The 20,952-nt window shown below is 42.9% G+C and overlaps 1 protein-coding gene across 1 annotated transcript; it reads left to right on the top strand.

Moving 5' to 3' along the window:
• Positions 1-13,828: 13,828 nt before the first annotated feature.
• Positions 13,829-19,944, top strand: LOC135418472 (soluble scavenger receptor cysteine-rich domain-containing protein SSC5D-like). The gene is made up of 8 exons (XM_064663859.1): positions 13,829-13,892; positions 16,016-16,096; positions 16,296-16,604; positions 17,026-17,055; positions 17,843-17,944; positions 18,362-18,439; positions 19,010-19,099; positions 19,847-19,944. Exons 1-8 carry the CDS (start codon positions 13,829-13,831, stop codon positions 19,942-19,944), a joined length of 852 nt encoding a protein of 283 aa, XP_064519929.1.
• The last annotated feature ends 1,008 nt before the right edge of the window (positions 19,945-20,952 follow it).

Genomic DNA, 20,952 nt, shown 5'->3' with positions numbered 1-20,952 from the left:
GACACACATCCTGAACCAGATAAAACCATAAATCTCATCCAAGAGATCAATTCTCAGCCAGAAGACATTTCAGCTCTCACCAAAATTTAAAAGTTAAAAGACATTTCATATCTGCTTTCCAGAAGGGTTTTTGTTCAATTTTTATTACTTTTGTCTGCTGATCACAAAATTATTTAATTTTTTTTCCCCTGCATGGTTGTATGCTTTGTGGTTGTGAGGAGTTTGGCTTCTCAGGACCTACCCAGCCTTTCAGAATGTCTTGTGTGCATTCACAAATCAGACTGAAATATGCTGGAAATGCAAACACCCAAATCCCACATAAACATTTATCACTGGTGCATGAAAACATGAAAAGCAAGACCTGAGATTTTTGCCTTTCATGTCCTGGTTAAAAACACAAAGAATTAAAGCCAAAATGTAAACTGAATTTGCTTATTTGGCCTTTTGTTTTGGTTTTTTGTTTATTTTGTCTGGGATCAGTGTTATGCCAGTGTCAGAGTGAAGCCTGGTGCCTGAGAGCACAAGGATGCCAAGAATCAGGAGCATGTGGTTTTTAAATGAGCTTTCTGGGTGCTGCTCATTGTTGTCACCTCCTCCACTCTCAGAGGAGACACACCATCCACCATCTGGCAGCTTTTTACTGTGAATAACCATATGATTTTGGTGTTAGATTACTTAATTTCTTCCTAGTGTGCCTGTCATGACTGAAACATGTAGTCTCTACTTGTTCACCCAGTAGTATGTACTCAACTAACCATCTCAGCATCAAATAAACACATTTTCAGCATCATGACAAAATCCCTTACAAGTGTCAACCTAATGACTGGATTACATCACTACCCCAGTTTTGGCTGGGATAGAGTTAATTTTCTTCTTAGTAGCTGGTACAGTGATGTGCTTGAATCCCAATTTAGTTTCAAATACACACATATTTTTTTAGGAAATAATTGCACGGGGTCTATGGGTTCCCAAAGTTTTGTTGTTCCCAGTGTTACAAGAGCACCTATTTGGCCAGCACTGGGTTTGAAGCAAAGCTCAGAAACAAAGTCCTTGTTTGCTTGTTTGTCTGCTGAATTTCCTGTGCTTTGCTGCCCTGTTTATCTTTCCATTCTAATTTTGGATTATGAAGCAGATAATTCAGCTCTGCAGTCCTCCTTCCCAGGAACCCACTAGAAAAATATTTATAATTGGGTATAAATAAACATGGTTTTGTTTCTGCATCTCGTAGCTAGCAAGTAGATTCATCTTTCAGTTGTTAATAACAAATCCTCATGCAGGCTGAGATTTAAAAAAGCTGATTAGGGTTTGCAGGGTAGGTACAAGAAACATGATTTTTCTTGCTTTCATTACTTTCCCCCCATCCTTTCTCATAGAATCCCACAGATATTCATTGACACCAAGTTGAATTAAGCAGCTAAGCATAATCTTCTGCCCATAGTTCAGGCTTAGGAGACCTTTAATGCCTGAGTCTAAAAACTTGTACCAAATTCCAGTTAAATGACTAAAGGAATACACTCTGGAGATCACTTCACTTGACTCATAATTTAATTTTTTTTTTATTAACTTCATCAGACTCACTAACTCACCATCCAATTTTAAGAGGGTTGCTCTAGGCTCTACCTTGAAAGGGAAATTAGGCAGAGAGCACTGCAGCTGGGCTGCTCAGTTTTCCACTGTGCTTAAAAAACTCTGAGGAAACAGCATTTCTTGAGACTGACCCCCCACTGCCTTTCATTTGTGACAAGTTCCACATAAAAAGAATTGCAATCCTTTGCTCTCCAGCACCCCCAAACCCAAGCACAATTTTTTTTTTCACACTTCAGGTTAAATGCCTTTTTTTACAAGCAGGATATATTTTCCTTATTTATTTGCTTTTTGTTATTTTGGTAGTTTATGTATCATGTATTTATTTATGTTACTATTTATTCATTATTTATTTGTGAGGTTTTATTTATAATTATTATTATATGTGTTATTTATTAACCTGGCACAGGTTGTCCAGAGAAGCTGTGGATGCCTCATCCCTGGAATTATCCAAGGCAAGGTTGGACAGGGCTTGGAGCAACCTGGGATAGTGGGAGGTGTCCCTGCCTATGGCAGGAGGTGGAAGGATATGATCTTTAAGGTCCCTTCCAACCCAAACTATTCTAGCATTCTATTTTCATGGGGTTTTTACTTTATTTTGTATCTGTTTGGCAGTTTTTATCTAAATGGGAAAAAACTGAGGAGACACTAAAATTCTCATAGCACTTGTGTACCTCAGATTTTCTCTCTCAGACTCAAGGACCATGACAGAAAAAGTCTATTTTAATGACATCCCTCCTGGCTGAGGAAACTCGTCAGTGACCCGTCTGCATCACTGGGAGTGAGATTTGTTTTCATTTCCTAGAACAACACTTGGATCACCTCTTTTGCCCTGAATCACTGGGTACCCATCCAAGCAGATTTTTTTCTTCTTCTTTCTCAGATAAGTGGATTAGTCACAGGGTGTAATGTAGAAATTAATTGTACTGCTGCTGTTCTAAAGTCTGAATGACTGCCATCTTGTCTCTTGGTTGGTTTTTTTTTCCCAGTTTTCAGGAACTACAGTTTCAAAGAGGTGGGTTCTCTCTTTCCTCCTAGTGATCGATACTGAGGTGTTTCTGAAGCGTTTGGCATTAGCTGTCACCATCTTCCACTGCTAACCCTGGATTCAAGCAGGGCTTTGTTGCATGGGACATGATGAAAATTGAGTTATGTTGATATGAGGGCTCCGTCCTCCCATGAAAGGAGGTGTCAGGGAGCATGACTTAATGCAGCCACCTGAAAGGAGGTTGTAACCAGGTGGAGGTCAGTCTCTTCTCCCAGATAGCGAGAAGCAACAGGACAAGAGGAAGAAGCCTCTTCCTGTTTTGCCAGGGGAGTTTTAGAGTGGATATTAGGGAAAATTTCTTCACAGAAAGGGATGGTCAAGCTGGAACAAACTGCCCAGGGCAGTGGTGGAGTCCCCATCCCCGGAGGGATTTAAAAGCTGTGTAGATGTGGCACTTGGGGACATGGGTTAGTGGTGGGCTTGGCAGTGCTGGGGGAACAGTTTTACTCAATGGTCTTAGAGAGCTTTTCCAACCTAAATGATTCTCTGTGGCAAAGCCAGGCCTTCTTTCCAAAATGCTGGATCCCTCCATCCCTTGTTGCAGGCTCAGAAAGCCACCTGTGTAGCCCCAGTTGCAGAAGGGTGGCCAAAACCTGTTGCTTCAGCTTCTTTTCAAGCTCTTGGGCCAGGGCAGCGTTCGTTCGAGAGCTGCACACCCAGCATGTAGAGTAAACATTTGATCTGAGCCTTGCCAGTGTGAAACAAGCCTTCTTTGTTTTCAGGAGTTCACTGGATTTCAGCAAGGAATGCATTGTTGAGGAAGACAAGTGGGGTTCTCTCTGCCAACACTGCGAGGATTCATCCAGGCACCACATGAGATGCTTCCTGAGGGCAGTGAAGTCTGACAGCTGGGATGACACTTGCAGATCAAGCTGAAAATTAACTGTCTGAAATACAGGTGATACTTTGGACAGCCTTTAGGGGTTTCTGGCACTGCATTTTGAAAGAAAAACAGCATTTTGTTTCTCAGCAGAAAAGGCAGTGCATTGCCCTGGAAATGCTTTGTCCCTGGCTGGTTCCTCTGGGTCAGTGGCTGCCTTTGGATACACCAAGAGGAGGATTTAACAGTCCCACAGTCTCACAGAAGAGAAGAGCTTCAAATAATAATTACTCAAAAAATTAAGGTATTAGAAACAAACCCTCAAGCAAACAAACAAAAAAATCTAGAATGCTTTTAGTAGTTCAAAGTAATTCCATTTTATGAAATTATATTGGCCATGCCTGCTCTTTCGAGTTCTTACCTTCCAGTAACATTTCCTCTGTAGTATTCAAACACCTCTTGATTTTATTTTGATTTACCTTGGATTTTTATTTCAATTTACCTTGGATTTTTATTTCGATTTACCTTGGATTTTTATTTCAGTGACTGCATTGTCTCATTTACAAAATTTTTTATTGCTCACACTTTAAAAATTCGTATTTTCCCCTGCAGTCATAAACTGATGTGTTTCAAAACAGGTGTGACTTCTGTTGTAGACATGTGTAATAGTCTCAAAACAAGATGCAATAATCTGCTTCTTCCTGTTTCAATAACATTTTTAGCACAATGTGCAGTGCTCCCTTTCCTTGATAGATGCAGTAGTTAGTGCAGTGACTGAATCCTCCACCTAGAAATGACTGACCCTTCTTTGTTCACAGCTGGCACAGGATCTGAAGCAACAGGGAAATTTCTTACTTTTGTGCAATTGCATTTAATGTCAACATGTTTTGATGTTCTAGAACTGGATTTGTACAGTTAAAAACACTGATAGATTTTAACTGAAAAGTCTGGACATTGCTGTCTTTGTATTGCTTGTGCCTTTCCTGTAAAATAATATACCAGTGTACAGCAGGTACCAGAGAGGTGAACAGCTTTTTTATTCTGTTGGTAATTAATAGCATAAAGTCAAGAACTTTTTGTGAGTAGTGGGGCCCTGGCACAGGTTGCCCGGAGAAGCTGTGGCTGCCCCATCCCTGGAAGGTTCCAAGGCTAGTTTGGACGGAGCTTGGAGCAACCTGGGCTAGTGGAAGGTGTCCCTGCCCATGGCAGGGGGTGGAATGGAATGATCTTTAAGGTCCCTTCCAACTGAAACCATTCTACAATTCTGTGATTCTAACTTCCCCAAGTTGCTTCCATCTAAATATTAAGTCAGGATAAATTAGGCTTGACTTTGTACACACAGAGTTGCACAAAAGTTCACACTTGACATTTACTCAGAGCAGCACTGTGGATCCTGTGCTCCAGAGAGTGAATTATTCAGGAATATCCCTGTCTTGTAGGTGTGTGCTTTAGGAGCAGGGCCTTGCCTCAAGGACCCTGAGGAGCAGGAGCACTTAAACAAGTTGAAAATGCACATTCATACATAACTAGTGAAAGGAAAATGGTGTAGAAGTCTCTCTTCTAATCTTCTTTGTATCACCATACTTTCTCCTTAGCAAAAAATAAGTGTTGGCAAAGAGGATGAAGTGCAGCAGCCCGGGCAGAGAGCCAGCTGGACAGACAACTGCCCTGCAGGAGAGGATCTGGGGTTCCTGGTGTTGACCATGAGCCAACAAGGTGCCCTTTGAGCACTGCTGGAAGGTCAAAAGAGGTGAGCCTTCCCCTCTGCTCAGCACTGGGGGTGCGGTGGTGAGACAGATCTGCAGGACCACATCCCGTACTTGAGTGTGGGTTCCCCATTCGGGAGGAGCCAGGGCATCCTGGAGCAACACCTGCATAGAGCCATTGAGATGTTCAGGGGGCTGGAGAACAATGTGTACAAGGAGATGCTGGTGGACCTGGGCTTGGTCAGTCTCAAGAGTGAAGGGAACTTCTACAGACACCTCCTGGAAGGGCACAGAGAAGATGGAGCTGATTTCTTCTCAGCACTGCACAGCAATAGGGCAAGAGGCAGGAGACACGAGGCAGAACTCAGGAAATTCCACCTAAATATAAAAGAAAATCATTTTTTTTACCATGAGGTATTCAAGCCCTGGTATAGGGACCTCAGGAAGCTGTGGGATCTCCATTCCTGGAGGTATTCAATGCCCTCACAGACATGACCCAGAACAACCTGCTCTGAACCTGCCTCAAGCAGGGGCGGTACCAGAGACCTGTGGATGTCCCTTCCAACCCACATAAATCAATGATTCTGTCTTCCCATGAAGTGTCCAAGTTCAGGGGAATTCTCTTCTGTCTTTCAAATAAGTGTCAGCAAGGCTGGTAAATGGATGGAATGAGTGTGAAGGGCTTCTTGAAATGTTTTACAAAGGAACCTCTGGGACCGTTTGTGACTATTTCTGGGATATGAGTGACACAGAAGTTGTCAGCAACCTGGAGTTTTGTGGACATGTTGCATCATCTTCAGGAAATGCTACCTTTACTCATAGCCCAAGAAATATTGTCATGGGTGATGTGTAGTGCTGGGGAAATGAAATCTGTCTGTGGGAGTGTTCTCACATGGGGTGGTACAGAGAGAAGCGTGACGGCCACCACGATGCCAGTGCCATTTGCCCGTGCACACATCAATGTGTGCTTGACCAAGAAGAGTCACAATGAATTTTTTATTTTGTCAGATTGAAAAATGCTCCTCTGAACCAGAAACCACATTTCTCAAGAACATTATGCCTCTCTTCACAGCCATATTGTTGCCAAATCTCTGTCCTGAGCAGAGCATTTCCCTCTTTTTTTTTTTTTTTTAATCAATATTTGACGTGGCAAACTTCCATCCAACCAAGAGTCAAAACCTTTTAGAGCATTTTAGCCAGTGCCACTCAGAGTCCATCCAATACTGTTATACTACTATCACACTCTTTTAACCACCTGTAATCTCTGTTAACCAATTCTGTTTGCTCACTACCAGGGCTAGGGAGGAGCATCCAAAAGCAATCCCCAGGCACATTCTGCCCTTACAGAACCAACAAGCTTTCACACAGGAGACTCTTCATGAACTCAAGGCCCTAATCCCACATATCTCACCTGGACAAAGCTCCTATTGAATGCCTGCAGATCGTTTATTTGAGTGAGATAATCAGGATAAACCAAATCCAAAGGTTTAGAGTCACAACCCCTTTGCAGCCCAGGGAGAAGAATCAACAAGAAGGAATCAGGACTGTGTTAGATCCCTCTGAGGAAAGATATGTTGTGATCTTCTGGTCATTCTAGTTCTTATCCACATTTAACCCTGGTAACTTTTTTAATGCCTGTCAGCTGGTAAAAAAGTTGCAAAGCTGTCCTGTTCTCCGTTGATTTTTCAAGTTGTTAGCAAGGAAAGACAGCTCATCATTTCATGTGCCATCATTTCTGTCACCTTCAGAACACATGCACTGTTAAGAGCTTAATCATGCACTTGTAGGGCATTTTCTGAAACAAAACAGGGTTTGCAAAGGAAGGTGAAGTATTATCAGAGAGTCATAGAATATTGTGAGCTGGAAGAGAACCACAAGGATTGAGTCAAACTCCCTGCTCCTCACAGGACATCCTACATCTAAACCCTGTGACTAAGAGCATAGTCCAGGTGCTCCTTGAGCTCTGTGCTGTGACTACTGCCCTGGGGAGCCTCTTCCAGTGCCCAACCACTCTCTCAATGAAGAACTTGTTCTAAAAATATAGTTAATTTTACAAAAACTGTAATTTCTGAGATGTATATTTTGTCTATTTCCTCCTCTCTCAGCTTCTATGGGACCTCAAATAACTTGCAATTTCAATTTCATATTTATTCAGACATTTCTATCTTGAAAAAATTTTCCTTAGCATAAACTTCCTCTTTAAATTATTTTTGATTTACATCTTCAGTTTATTTGGTAGTTTCTGCATTTGGAAACCTTCTTAAAATATAGTTTATTTTGATCAGAATGAAAGCACTAATACTGATTTACATTGTTTTCATGAGGCTAAGCACAGATTTTTAAACTTTAGAGAGAATAAATAAACGAAACTGAAATGTGTATCTGGTTTGCCACAGTATGGGAAGGATGGGATTTTTTGTGTGTGAAAAATTTATTCTCTGGATCAGGTTGCTAAAAGTCCCAAGTCTTAAAAAAAGAAAAGGTATGGCATAAAACAGCATTTTATCAGTTGGCTAGAATTACCTCAGACACAAAAAAGCCCTAAGAGACTCTTTCCACTTCATAATGAAACTCAAGGGCCCTTCAGTGATATTAAAATGCAAGGAGAAAAGAAAACTCAGTTATAAGTAAGTCATGGTCACACTGTGTTGCTTTGGCTTGATTAACCTCATCTCTTGGTCACCTTTGCCTCAGTGAGCTGAACCTTGATTTTCCTCTGCTAATTTAAATATTTCATTGCAAATATATCAATAGATAAACACCCACCAGCATTTGTCTAACACAGTAATTTATTTCCCTGCCACTAATTTCACAACCAGTATTCAGCTGGGAATAAATCACCATCTTAGTAACAGAGAATCATGGGATGGTTTGGGTTGGAAGGGACCTTAAAGCTCATCTTGTTCCAGCTCCCTGCCATGGGCAGGGACACCTTCCACAAACCAGGCTGCTCAGAGCCTCATCCAGCCTGGTCTTGAAAACCTGATTTAGGTAACTGTGAACATCTGCCTGGCCCAAGCCAGGGATCTTTGGGTCAAACAGGGACCCAGGAAAAACCAAAACCAAGGGATTTCAAATTGCCCCACAGTGACCCTGTAGGTCTGCTGGCACTGGTGAAATTATTCTCTCCACCTTCCCTAAATCAGCTTCACAGTATTCCAGAATTTAGTTTAGTGGTTTGGCAACCTATAAAGCCTCATCTCCTTCTCTGCACTGGGAAATGCACTTTTCATTCCAGGATCAAGGAACATTTTCCCAGATGATGCCTGGTTCCCTGTGGGAAATGCTCTCATGGAGGATGGTCAACACATGGTCAACAGTGGGCAGAGGGGAGATGATGATGTGCTTTTCTCAGGTACCATTCGCACAATCTTATTTTTTTGATATAAAATTTTAAATTGTGTAAATTGAGACTCTTGTAATTGGCCTGAGACGAGGCTTGTTGGAATAAAGCCAGCAGAGCTGTCAGGGTGTGACACAAGGGAAGAACAGGGAAGGCAGGAGTGAGTCAAGACCCGACTGGCTCTTTGTGTTCTCCCTCATGTGCTCAGAGGTGGTTACTGGGAGCAGGAGCTGGAGTTACACACCCAGGAAAGGTCGTCTGTCCTGGGATCCTCAGAATGTGCTACTGGTGGTGAGCCAGGAACACTCATGGGAGGGCAGAAAGGAGATACTGGTGGAGGAAGTGGCTTGGTAAACACAGTTTGGGTTTCTCAGGGCTGTTATTCCTGTAAGAATTCTAAGGTAATTGGATACCATCAACTATAGCATCCCAATCTCCGAGTGTGTGTTTGAACTGAACCTCTCCCATGCCTCTCCAGTGCATGATTTCAACTGGGCTTTGGATTTGTTGGTTGGGGATTTTGGTGGTACTCTGTGTGACCCCTGCCCATGGTACCTGCTGAGGTCAAAGGGATCTCTTAAGAGCTGAGAAAACCTTTTCATTAAGACCATTGTCCACATGGAAGCGAAAAACAGGAAAAGCTGCAAGAATGCAGCACATGCCAAGGTAAGCAACGTGTGTTGACACAAAGCCTTAGCTGGGCAGCAGGATGAAGTGACCTATCCTACCATGTGTACAGCCAAGGTCACCAATATCCCCTGACTTTGGCATAGCCTGCACCTCTGACAAAGGTTTTCCCCTCACAGGGGTGCACTGAGGCTTCCAGAGACCAGATGGTGGATCCTCATCCCAAGGCAACTCTCCTCTGGGACTGCAAAGTCGGACCCAGCACTCAATACTCAGTTTTGTCCAAAGAAGATGGCTTCAGAGGGAAGGTTTCCACTTTAGCAGTAAATTAACCCTAAACATGGGGAACCTGTTTGCAGTTTATGTTATCGCAGATGTGATTCACTTCACCTGGGATTTCCCTTTTTCTCCAATTATTCTTCAGCATGCAAAAATACCTTTCACTTCAGAACTTACTGGACTTGGATTTAGTGGAATGGTTGGCAGAGAGAGAACATGGCCTGGATCAGCAACAGAGTGGCAGCAGGACCAGGGCAGTGACCCTCTCCCTGTGCTGTGGAGCTGAGGCCACACCTCAGATCCTGGGGTCACTCTTTGGGTCTCTCATGACAAGAAAGACATTGAGGACTGGAGCATGTCCAGAGGAGGAGAGCAGAGCTGAGGAAGGGTCTGGAGCACAGGTTTGATGAGGAGCAGCTCGGACAGCTGAGAGGGGGATTTGCCTGGAGAAAAGGGAGCTCAAGAGGGACTTCTCACTCTCTACAACTGAGCTCACTTGTGTGGAGATCCAGGTTTTGACACATTGGTCTCTCAGCCCCACTGGCTTTGGGGCCAGGGCTGTTTCTGTATGGCACTGTGACAACCTCCACTGTGGCAGGGCACTGGTCATGGCCAGCACCTGACTGTAGGAAACACAAAGGGTTCAGCAAAGAACAGGATTTGCTGTCTAAGAAATCTTCTCAAAAGTGCAGAAAGTATATCTAAAGAAGTAACAAGTATATTACTATGGTATGGGAAAAAAAAGAGCCCCATGTTGTGAGTTCACACACATCAGTGATTTATTTCTTTCAAGGATGAGGAAATACAAATAAGATCAGAAGCTGCATGAGAATAGGCTGTGAACAATTGCCTCTCCCTCCCTTTCTCCAAACCAAAGCATCTGTATGAGAAATACACACACAGAAGAAAGGCAGTCAGCCCTAGTTTATTCCTTCAGAAGTACTTCAGGGAAAAATTCCTCATGAATGTTAGACATGAGAGCTACCAGGTGTCGTGGGTTATAGTCTCTGTAAGGGATAATGAGTGAGGAGCTGCAAGGGAAAATGAAACAGGTTGATGTCTCAGACGAGCCAGAGTTTCTCCCCCTTTCCACCTGTGCAGAGACACATCCTCCAACCTTGGCAAGAGAGGTAAGGAATGGAAACAACTGTCCTGCTCTTTCTAGCTGTCTCTTTTGCATCTTTCTCTGCTTGCTTTTAAAGTTATTTGCTGAAGTGGAGGCCTCTTTACAGACTCCCCAGAAGCACTGTGGTGTCGGAGCATCTTTCCCAGCCCTGTGCACACTTCCCAAGGACAGTGCCTCGCTGCCCTCCGGTGGCAGCAGCCTCCAGAACAGTCTAATTTTCCCTCTGCTTTTAGTCCCTTAAGCCCCAGATCTTTGTGGAAATTATACCACTAATTTTCCATAAAAATCAGACGTTTAAATGCCTTCGGTGAGCTCACTTTTATTTTGCAAATGCTGGAGGAGTTGCAGAGCAGGGTGACTTCGTGGAGAACTTGTCCCTTTAGCAGAAGGTGTCCCATAGAGAACAGGTTCCATGTACAAATGTTGTATCTCTGCCTGTGTGTGCACACATATATCCCACACTTCATGCGTGCTCTTTCCCCAGTATTCAGATGCTGCATTTCACAATACAAAATACACACTGAAATTCATATGTGGTCAGAAAGAGCTGAGAAAAAGCTCTTTGCAGAGAGAGGCAGTTTTGCCAGTGCAACAAAACTTCACTCCATGAAGAAAGATTAACACCCAACCACCAGCATGAAGCTATTTCATGGCATTCAGCTGCTTGTTTTCTATGAGCAGATTAAGATAGATTTCTCTAAGAAGATGTTCTGGGAAACAGCTTTGCTCTTCCAAGACCACAAAGGTCATCCCTATTGTCATCACTGCTGGTTTCTGCCACACAGGATTATTCTGCTTGCTTACCTTTGGACTGAAATCTTACCCCTTCCTTTCTAATCATAGAATTATACAATGGTTTGGGTTGAAAGGGCTCTTAAAGATCCTGTAATTCCAACCCCTGTCATGGGTGGGGACACTTTCCACTACACCAGGTTTCTCAGAGCTCCGTCCAAGCTGGCCTTGGACACTTCCAGCCACAGCTTCTCTGGGCAACCTGTGCCAGGCCCTCCCCACCCTCACAGGGAACAATTCCTTCCTCATCTAGCCCTGCCCTCTTGCAGTTTAAAGCCATTCCCCTTGTCCTGTCCCTCCAGGCCCTTGTCCAAAGTCCCTCTCCAGCTCTCTTGGAGCCCCTTTAGGCACTGGAAGAGTCTCTAAGTTCTCCCTGGAGCCTTCTGTTCTCCAAGCTGATCAACTCCAACTCTCCCAGCCTGTCTCCAGAGCAGAGGAGCTCCAGCACCCTGAGTATGTCCATGGCCTCCTCAGGTAGCAACATTGTCATATTGGGGGCCCCAGAGCTGGAGGCAGCACTGCAGGTGGGGTCTCACCAGAGAAGAACAGAGGGAGAGAATCCCCTCCCTCCACTGGCCATGCTGCTTTTGATGCTGGAGGCTGGTCACACTGTGACACCTGTCACCACAGGTTTGCTGTACAGACCTTCTGCCCCCTCTAGTACCCACCACCATCACTGCTTAATAGGCTGTAAAACAGCCTGAGGTGAGATCCAGCCTCATTAGGCAAGAGCTGCGTGGTAGAATCCTCAGCCCTCTGCATGTTTGCTGGGACTAATGACTGCTTTTGGACCTGTTTCATAAAAGAGACTGAGGAATGCTGAAAAAGCAAGTATTGATGCTTCTTCTTATTCAAGATACTTGCATTCAGTCATATTCCCCATTCCTTCTCTTCCTGTATTGAGGCTTCAAATAGAGCTGCACTGAAATACCACTGATTAAGGGCTTAGTCTATGAATAGATTGCCTGCCTACAACTAGATAATGTGAATTACTTCCCCACTTTCCATTAACATCCATGCTCCTGCTGCTTGGGATTTCTTGGGCAAGTAACTTTACTGCTGAGCAAACTGTTTGGCTGAGTCAGCAGACAGACACAGCTCTTTCCACAGGAATCTATCCTTCCTAGGGAGAATATTATTCAAAGGAAATTACTACCCACCATAATTTTCCAGCCCAGCTTAGAGCTACATGGAGAGAAATATGTTGATAAAGATCTACCATAAACCCACTGAGTCACTTCAGGAAATTATGCTGAATTCAAGCAATGTACACGCAGAGAAGTGGGAGTTTAAGAAAAGCATTCATGGAAAGAAAGAATTGATGTTCACTTTTGATTCAGATGAGAAAATTTAGCTTTGTTTTTTTACTCTAGATGAGACTCATCTCCTCCCTGACAGTACAGAGTGAGGCAGAGCTGGAGGCATCCTCTGGGGTATCAGAGGCCATGGTGGTGCTGACACCACCACTTCATGCCAGGGAGAAGACTGTGGCTGGAGGGATCCTACTGCATCCAGGGCTTTGATAGAGGACAGTCTTATCCAGCTAAATTGGATGGCCTTCCCAGGTAGGATTCTCTTCTTCCATGCAAGTCACCTAATCTGAAAAGATGCCATGAAAACAGCTGGCAAAGTATATCCAGGTGACCTAGTGTGTATTTCTTCTCCATGATGACTTTATTTCATGCATTCTCCTAGTCCTTTATTCATTTGTATTTATAATGGCATTACAGTATATTTTGCCTCATATCTTTTGATCACATATCCCTTGACAGCAGCATAAAACCCTGCTACTAGTGAAAAATGTGTTGATAGCAACTTCTAGCCCTGTCTTGTTCCATTTTCTTTGGTTGCTGTGGTTATTCTTACCCAGCCTTACCTCGGCCAATATGTCTTGCACCTGTTTTATTGGTCTGGGGGCTGCAAGTGGCAAGGAGAAAAGTGCAGATCTGAATCACAATGAAGGGATCCACTCCCGGGTTAAAGAGGAATCAGAAAAGTAAGAAAAAAACATAGAAACTGCTTCTTACAGGGGTGATTTGTGGCAGACAAAGAGAATTTGTTTGAGACTTTCCTGACATTTTTAGGGTGCTAATCCTTTGGCACAATTCTTTCACCAATTTAATCTGGTTTAGTATGGTTGTAAACTGAAAACTGTCTTAATGGGTAGCATGAGAGTCCTTACCAAACAGCCTAACCTCCAAAAGTAAATCACAGCTTCCTGGAACAACCACATGATCAACACAGGGCCACAGAGGTGCCCAGGGAGTGTTTGGGAAGGTCTCCACAGCCAGTCTGGAACAGCTCCGTGATGTGGATCCCCTCATCCGGGTGTCTGGGTGTACCCTGTGAAACGAAAATACCCAGTAAATCGCTTCCTTGGCATCGATCTGGAAGGTCAGGAGGAGAGATCAAGTTGCACAACACACACCTTTGATGCAGACCAGAGCCCATTCAGTATAAATTGGGAGGCTGTGCCGGGTTAGACCAGACCACCACAGCCAGGATGGACCTTCAGGTGCGTCTCACCTGGCTGCTCCTGCTAAGCACCACTCTTCTCTCTGGACCAGGTACTGCCTTTACAATTTTTTCATGCTTGCAGGGGGATGTTACAGGCAGAATCATTTACTAATACAGACTGGCTTGCTGGGAAGTGTGGCAAAGATTCTCCCAGAATATTGCTGGTGAGCTGTGCACCATAGAATTCATGGTTTAATTTGACTTCCCATTAAAAGATTCAGTCCAAATACGTAGCTTATATTCAAAAATACATGTATTTTAAAATACAAAATATAACACATTATATATATTATATGCATAATATATTATATACATAATATATTATATACAACATGTATGATAATATATTAAGATAACATACTTAAAAATATAACCTGTGAAGGTGATGGACTGAAGAAGGATGAAGAATATTTCTTTGTCTCTTTGCTGTGATAAGAATAGTTTGTGGAAGTTGTTCCCTAATCACTCACCTTCTAATATCCTAGTTTTAATTAAAAATGTTGTACACTGTACATTTTCAAATGTAGAGAAAGAGAGAAAAAGAGACACAGAGCAGTCTGCCAGACCCAGCTGGAAATATAGACTACTGCAGTGACATCTTCCTTCAAACTTCAAACAACAATCCCAAACCTCCCCTATAATCTTGCTAGTTTAAATGAGACACTTTGAGCTTTAATTATCAGCATGAGCACCAAGAAAAAAGTCTTGCCAATTCCTTACAAAAAGAGGTAATTTCATAGAGTGTGGATTAAATGTTGGCTATATTGAATAATTCAAAAAACAAGAGCAAAGACAGCCCAGAGGGAAGGTCAGCATCAGAGAGTACAATGATGCATTTCAAGAATGTGATCAAATCCCAACACTTCAGCAATAATATGATCTTGGTCCTTATTCCATAGGTTCTTTTTTCTCTTTGATTTGACTTTATGTAGACTGGATTAATTTTGACTGGAAAAACCCCTTGGGATCCTGTCTTGCAAACCTAAGACATTAGTATCACTAGAATTAAAAATCTGTGAAAGTGAGTGTCTGGAGATCAAATGCCAATTTGAAAAGGAAGTAAAAAAAATCCCCAAGTGAAATTTCCCCTGATTTTAATGAATGAATCAGGCACAGGTTTTCAGAGCATGCCAATTATTTTTAAAAGCTGCTATTTGAAAACACTGCTCTGGCCCCTGGCAGCCTAAATCCTTTTTCCTTTCATGGATACTATTAGGGTTTCTAAGGTATTTATGTGACTAAGACTACAGATTATCAAATACATGTCTGATTATCGAATCAGACCACAGGTTTGTATCCCCTTTTGGAAGACCATTTCATCCTCTGGCATCTGAACCATGATGCCATGGGCTGGTTTAATCAAACATACATTTTGTTCTATAATATACTGTATTATATAGTATATTCTTCACTGCAGAGTTAGACAAATCTGGGTTTCACATGCAGACCTGAGCAGGCATTTGCAGAGATTTAAGCTATAATGTGCTGCCAGAGAAATCAAGTGTCACATTCTGCACAGACAAATGGTCCACAGCCTGCCCTGCTCCTTCAGCAATCATATATGGCAAGGAACCTTTCCTGCTGCCCCAGTGAAATTTGGCAGAGCTCAGCTCCCTGAAGCCCATGTCTTCACTGGGGGTAAAGCTATATGAGGATTTCTGGGGTCAGATCCCTTTGCTCTTTGTGCTGTCATGAAATAAGATTTTCTACAGCCCTCTTCCAGTGAGCCATGAATGAGGGAACAAACTCATCTCCACCTTTTCCTAAGGGATTGGCAATATTTTTTCTTAGTGTTCAAGCTCAAAGCATCTCATTCAACCACAGGATTGCCTTGAAAACACACCACGTGCCAGCACTTACTGGATGTAACAGGAGGAATTTTTTCACAGAAAGGTTTGTCAAGCATTGAATGGGCTGCCCAGGGAGGTGGTGGAGTCACCATCCCTGGAGGTGCCCAGGGAATGACTGGACAGGGCACTCATAGCTCTCATCTAGTTGACAAGGTAATGATCAGTCAAAGGTTGGACTGAGTGAGCTTAGAGGCCTTTTCCAACTTACATCATTCTGTAACTGTATCAACACATAACAGGCACCATCTCACAGCAAAAGATAAAACACACACGGAATTGTGGTGCACTACTACAATGCCAATATGTTTTCTTCTCTACCACAGCAAGTGGCACAGAGAGGATCCCACCATCTGGAGATGATGAATCACTATGGGACAAAGTTTCAGACTGGTTTAAACCCAAAGGTAAGAGGGTGAGATGTGCTCCTGAGCGTGAACACACTGGGCAGACCCGCAGAGCTCCCTGGGTGAGCTGGTTACCCACCGAGGCAGGCCCTGCACGCAGCAGAGCCACGGGGATGCACGGTTAGAAACAAGAATAAACAGGCACAAAACAAACACACTGAGATTTACCTGCCAATTTTTGCTTCTGTCCCACGGCCAGGACACCTGCGACTGGCATCCGGAGGGGACCGCTGCGCCGGGAGGGTGGAAGTCTTCCATGGCCTCAAGTGGGGCACGGTCTGCGACGATTATTTCAACATGAACGCCGCCAAGGTTGTGTGCAGACAACTCAACTGTGGTGAACCTGTCTCTGTCCTGGGCCGTTCCTACTTTGGCCCCAGTAGGAAACGCATCCTGCTGGATGACGTGCGGTGCAAAGGGACGGAAGCTCACCTTTGGGACTGCAAGCACGCCGGCTGGGGCAGACACAACTGTAACCGCAACGAGGAAGTTGGCGTCATCTGTTCAGGTAAATAAATGAGTTATGCACTCCTAAAAACCCCTTTGGACTTTCCTGTTGACCATAAATGCACGAAACATCAGAGTAGAGCTTGGGAATCAGAGTAGGGCTGAAATGTGTGATCGAGGAAAAGAAGGATGTCCCGGACAACGTACCAGGACTGAGTATGAAAATGGTGAAAAGCAAGTACTTCAGGACCACTTTAGTCAACATCTGATTACAGCCCATTCCCAAGAAAAGAAAGGCAAACAGTTAAGAGAAAGAAGAGGCACATCCAGGTGTGAACCAGGCGTGTCTGGTTGGAAATAAAAGCAACTCTAGCTGTAGATACAATCAAAATCAAAGATTGTATCATTAGGAGCAACCTAGTTTGAGGCACTATAAATAACTGCACACTAAAGTAAATTTTTGCTTTTTTTCATGTTCACAGATGCGGCACACTCCACGGTTGCACCCTCAGGTAAGGCAAGGCTTTTGAGACATGAGCCCACCAGCTCTTCACAGACTAATTTTTAACTCAAAAAAATCATGTGATTACACCTCCTTAGAAGACAGTTTTCTGGAAAGGCACGTTGTCTGAATTACCAGTTATTGCTTCAAATTACTATTTATTCACCTACTGCAGCATTATTTCTGTTCTTTACATTTCTAATACGAACTGTATTTGCCATTTATCTACTAATAACTAGGGAAAACACAAGTCTTAACACTTCAGGTCTAAGTTTCTGACTCCTTTTTTTTTACCTGTTCCTAAAATAATCATTTCCTAAATGAAATCCTAAAGTACAGACTCTACTTGTGTTTCCTGGGGGGTTTAATTGTTGATTTAATTATGCTCTTACACAGCACAGACACAGAAGATCAGGTGCTAAAATGCAGTTTTCTATCATATAGAATAATAGAATCATAGTTATATGGTTTATTATATGTAACACAGAAATGAAAAAATGGTTCCCAAAATCATTCATCCTTAAGGCTTTAACCCACAAAAGCACATTGTAGTAACACTGAGCTGTTGCTGCATACTTTTCCACAGCCATTTCTGCACTGATGGCACCACTGCCAAATATCTCTGAAGCTCATTTAGAACTGCCACTAATTGACAGAAATCTCAATTTACCAAAGTGAAGGTCTGGTGCATTAACCCAGTGCTGCACAAAACCTGATATTTAAATTGTTTCACCAGTGTCTCAGTTCTCATGACTGTTCTTTTATCCCTCTAATAAGTTATTTCCTCTCATTTCCAGCACCATCAACAAAGGCCCAAACTTCCATTTCTACATCAACACTTGCCACAGAGAGCCCTGTTGTGACATCTACCACAGAACCCCCAACTTCTGCTGACAAAGGTAAGGTTAAAAAGCAAACTGCAAATGTCATGTGTGGAAATTTTGAGCAATGTGTGCAATTTGTTTAGAGGAGGCAGGAGGAATGCATTGGGAATATAGTAAAAATATTGACTAGCACTGTGTGTAATTAGCCTTGGAAGAGCCAATGGCCAACATCATCTTTGCATCTTTCCAAATGAGTACAGCCCCTCTAGTAGGGAAGGAATGCAAACAGAAACAACACAAGTATCAACTACCTTTATTATTAAATATTAGCTGAAGGTGAAAGTCTTTTTTTTCATCAAAAATAAAAGGCTGTGCAATGACTCACTGTCCTGCAAAGCCCAAATCTACTTACCTTCATCAGGATTTCCATTCATGTGTTCACTCCTAATTCCTGCCAATCTCTACTCTCTGTATTTCCTCAACTGCTCTCAGCTGTGTCTTCTGCATCCACTGCTGTCATAGAGGATATTGCCACATCCCCTCCTGAAACCCCAGCCACAACTCATGAAGGTAAGGACAGCCATTTAACAAGTGCTATTTAGAACAAATATTCTGTTAATTTGGGGGGGTTCAGCTGAATTAAGATGTAAATCTGTAAATATTCATATCAGAATAAATAAAATGTCTTTGTGAAGGAACAACCCCCTTACAACACCTTCACTTGACAAATATTGGCTGTCAAGACATAGCAAGGGTATATGCACTTATTTATACCTCTGAGCTTGTAGGTATAAATAATACACTTACACATTTACAAAGCAAAACTGTCCAGATCATTGTAATTATGTGCGTCCAAGATTCATAAAAACTCCAGAAATGTTAAGGAGCACAGCCAGGCATTTGCAGTCATTGTTCCTCAGCTGGGAGATGAGTTATTTAGCAGACTGATAATCATGGAATGGTTTGAGTTGGAAGGGGCTTTAAAGATCATTTAGTTTCAATCCCCAGCCATGGGTGGGAATGTCACCCACTAGATCAGTTTTTTATCAAGCCTGAGACCTGAAGCAAGTCACAAGCTCTTCAAATCACTCGTTTGCTTTTAATTGCTGCTTACAACCATTTAATTTCTCATCCTTCCAGCCCCCCCTGCTAGCACAGCTGCCTTCCTTCCTTCCCCCACCATCACAGAGGAAAGACAGACATCAGAAATCCCAACTACCCAGCAGACAGGTAAAGCGCATTTCTGCAACCTGCAGCATGTTAGGAAAACGTGGTTATAAGTTTTGTTTAGGAGGAGACACAAGTGGAGACACCAAGAGTTGCAAAATCAGCATCTCTCAGTTCAGGTAATGTTTGTCCAAGAACTTTCTGGATTTCTGGCAGCATGGGCAGGCTTCCACCACCCTGGCGGGAGCTGTGAGTGCTGCATGTAGAGCCTGCCCCGAGGGAAGATGGATGTTGCACAGTTTGAACCATGGAATCTGAAGGAAATATTTTTTTTTAATTTTTATTTCTTTATAAAACATGACTCGGGGGAAAAGCCACTCAGTCTACATTGCTCACGATTTGTAACATTACCTGTCTGGGTTCTAAACAATCCATAAGCCTCCAGACTTGGGCTTTCTTATCAAATCCCCTCAAGCTGACAAAACATACCCTGTTTGCAGTGTTGGGACATTATATATCAGTCAGTGTTACTGCCAAGTTAAAACAGTCACTTTTATTTTTGCTTCTCACTCTCTTTTTCCTTTTCTCACTCTTGGTGAAAGAAGCCTGAAACTATTTTGATGCCTGAAATGCAAAGCATTAACATGAACATTTCTGACATGTCAGTGGACGTGAAAGACAAGTAATACACAGGCTCCCTTGTCCAGAAAGCCTGAAGGCAATTAAATTCATCAGGAGCTGATTTCAGTCATTCAGCCTTACCTGCGTGCTCTTTCCCCTCGTTTCCATGTCTCTTCCTTTTTCTCACAGCCTCTGAAAATACTCCAGGATCAAACTTTTCAACTGCCCCTCCTACAGAAGGCAGTACCTCAGCTCCAGAAATCCTTTCCACAGTTGCTGTGCCATAAAATCTGATAACAATAGTGCTTGAATTTGTTCAAAATAGATTACATTGGTGGGATTAAAATAACTGTATAAAGATTAAAATCAGTCAACTGCTAATTAATTTTCTCAGAGAAGAAAAATTCAGCTTATAGTCAACATTAACAAAATACCACCTCACTTGAGTAAATATTTACTAGAAGTTTTGACTCAAATTACCAGATTTTAGAAGCTACAATCCAAGTCACTTTTCCTTCAAGGACATAATCAAAATCACATCAGCAATCATCAGCTCCAGTTTCTGTCACTGGTTGATGTTTTTTCTCCAATAACGTATTTCCTCAATACTTTCACAGTCACTTCAGCATCCCCGAATTCCTCCTTTGCATCCACTGCAGCAAATGAAGAGGCTGAGGCAGCATCTACACCAGGAGCCCAAAGCACAGCTGCTGAACCCAAAGTCAGAGTGGCAAGAGCTGCCACTTGGAGCCCAAGTAAGCTAAGGAAAAGCCATACTCCATGGGAAAAGTATGCAATGAAGTTTAATAAAGGGGGCTAAGAACATAGTGCTTTATTCTCCAGTAGCTAAGAGGTTTCAAAATCCAACTTTTACACATTTGTTCATTGTGGTGTTGTGTGGCGATAGAGACTTCACACTTTTCTTTAGCAAGAGGGTAAACCCAGATACTTTAATCCAAATTTAATTCTGGTTCATATCTATGATGATGGTCATTATTGCTCATTGTTCCTACTGGTTTTTTCTTCAAAACCTCAAGAGGTTATTTTGTCACAGGAATAAAGGCTTTGGTGGAAGCTGTCCGAGCTCAAGCCCGAGCTGCAGCAACAACAACTCCAGCACCACCAACTACAGTGACTGAAGGTAAGGAACAGCCAGGTACAACCTCTGTGCTTCAGGAGCAAAAATATCTCTGTCCTCACCACTGTGCAAGGCACATTTGGGGCTCAGAAAGTCCCCGACCTGCCAGCAGGTGCCAAAGAGACAATCCTGGGCATACCTTGTCTTCTTGTCCCAT

The sequence above is a fragment of the Pseudopipra pipra genome, chromosome 8, assembly GCF_036250125.1.
Source record: "Pseudopipra pipra isolate bDixPip1 chromosome 8, bDixPip1.hap1, whole genome shotgun sequence".
Classification (NCBI taxonomy): domain Eukaryota; kingdom Metazoa; phylum Chordata; class Aves; order Passeriformes; family Pipridae; genus Pseudopipra; species Pseudopipra pipra.
This window is presented reverse-complemented; position numbering and strand designations above follow the sequence as displayed.

Excerpts from the sequence above, each read along its gene's own strand:
- LOC135418472 (XM_064663859.1), top strand. The coding sequence starts at position 13,829 with ATGGACCTTCAGGTGCGTCTCACCTGGCTGCTCCTGCTAAGCACCACT. Across the intron at positions 13,893-16,015 it reads CACTCTTCTCTCTGGACCAG|CAAGTGGCACAGAGAGGATC; the intron begins GTACTGCCTTTA and ends TCTCTACCACAG. Across the intron at positions 18,440-19,009 it reads CCCAGCCACAACTCATGAAG|CCCCCCCTGCTAGCACAGCT; the intron begins GTAAGGACAGCC and ends TCATCCTTCCAG.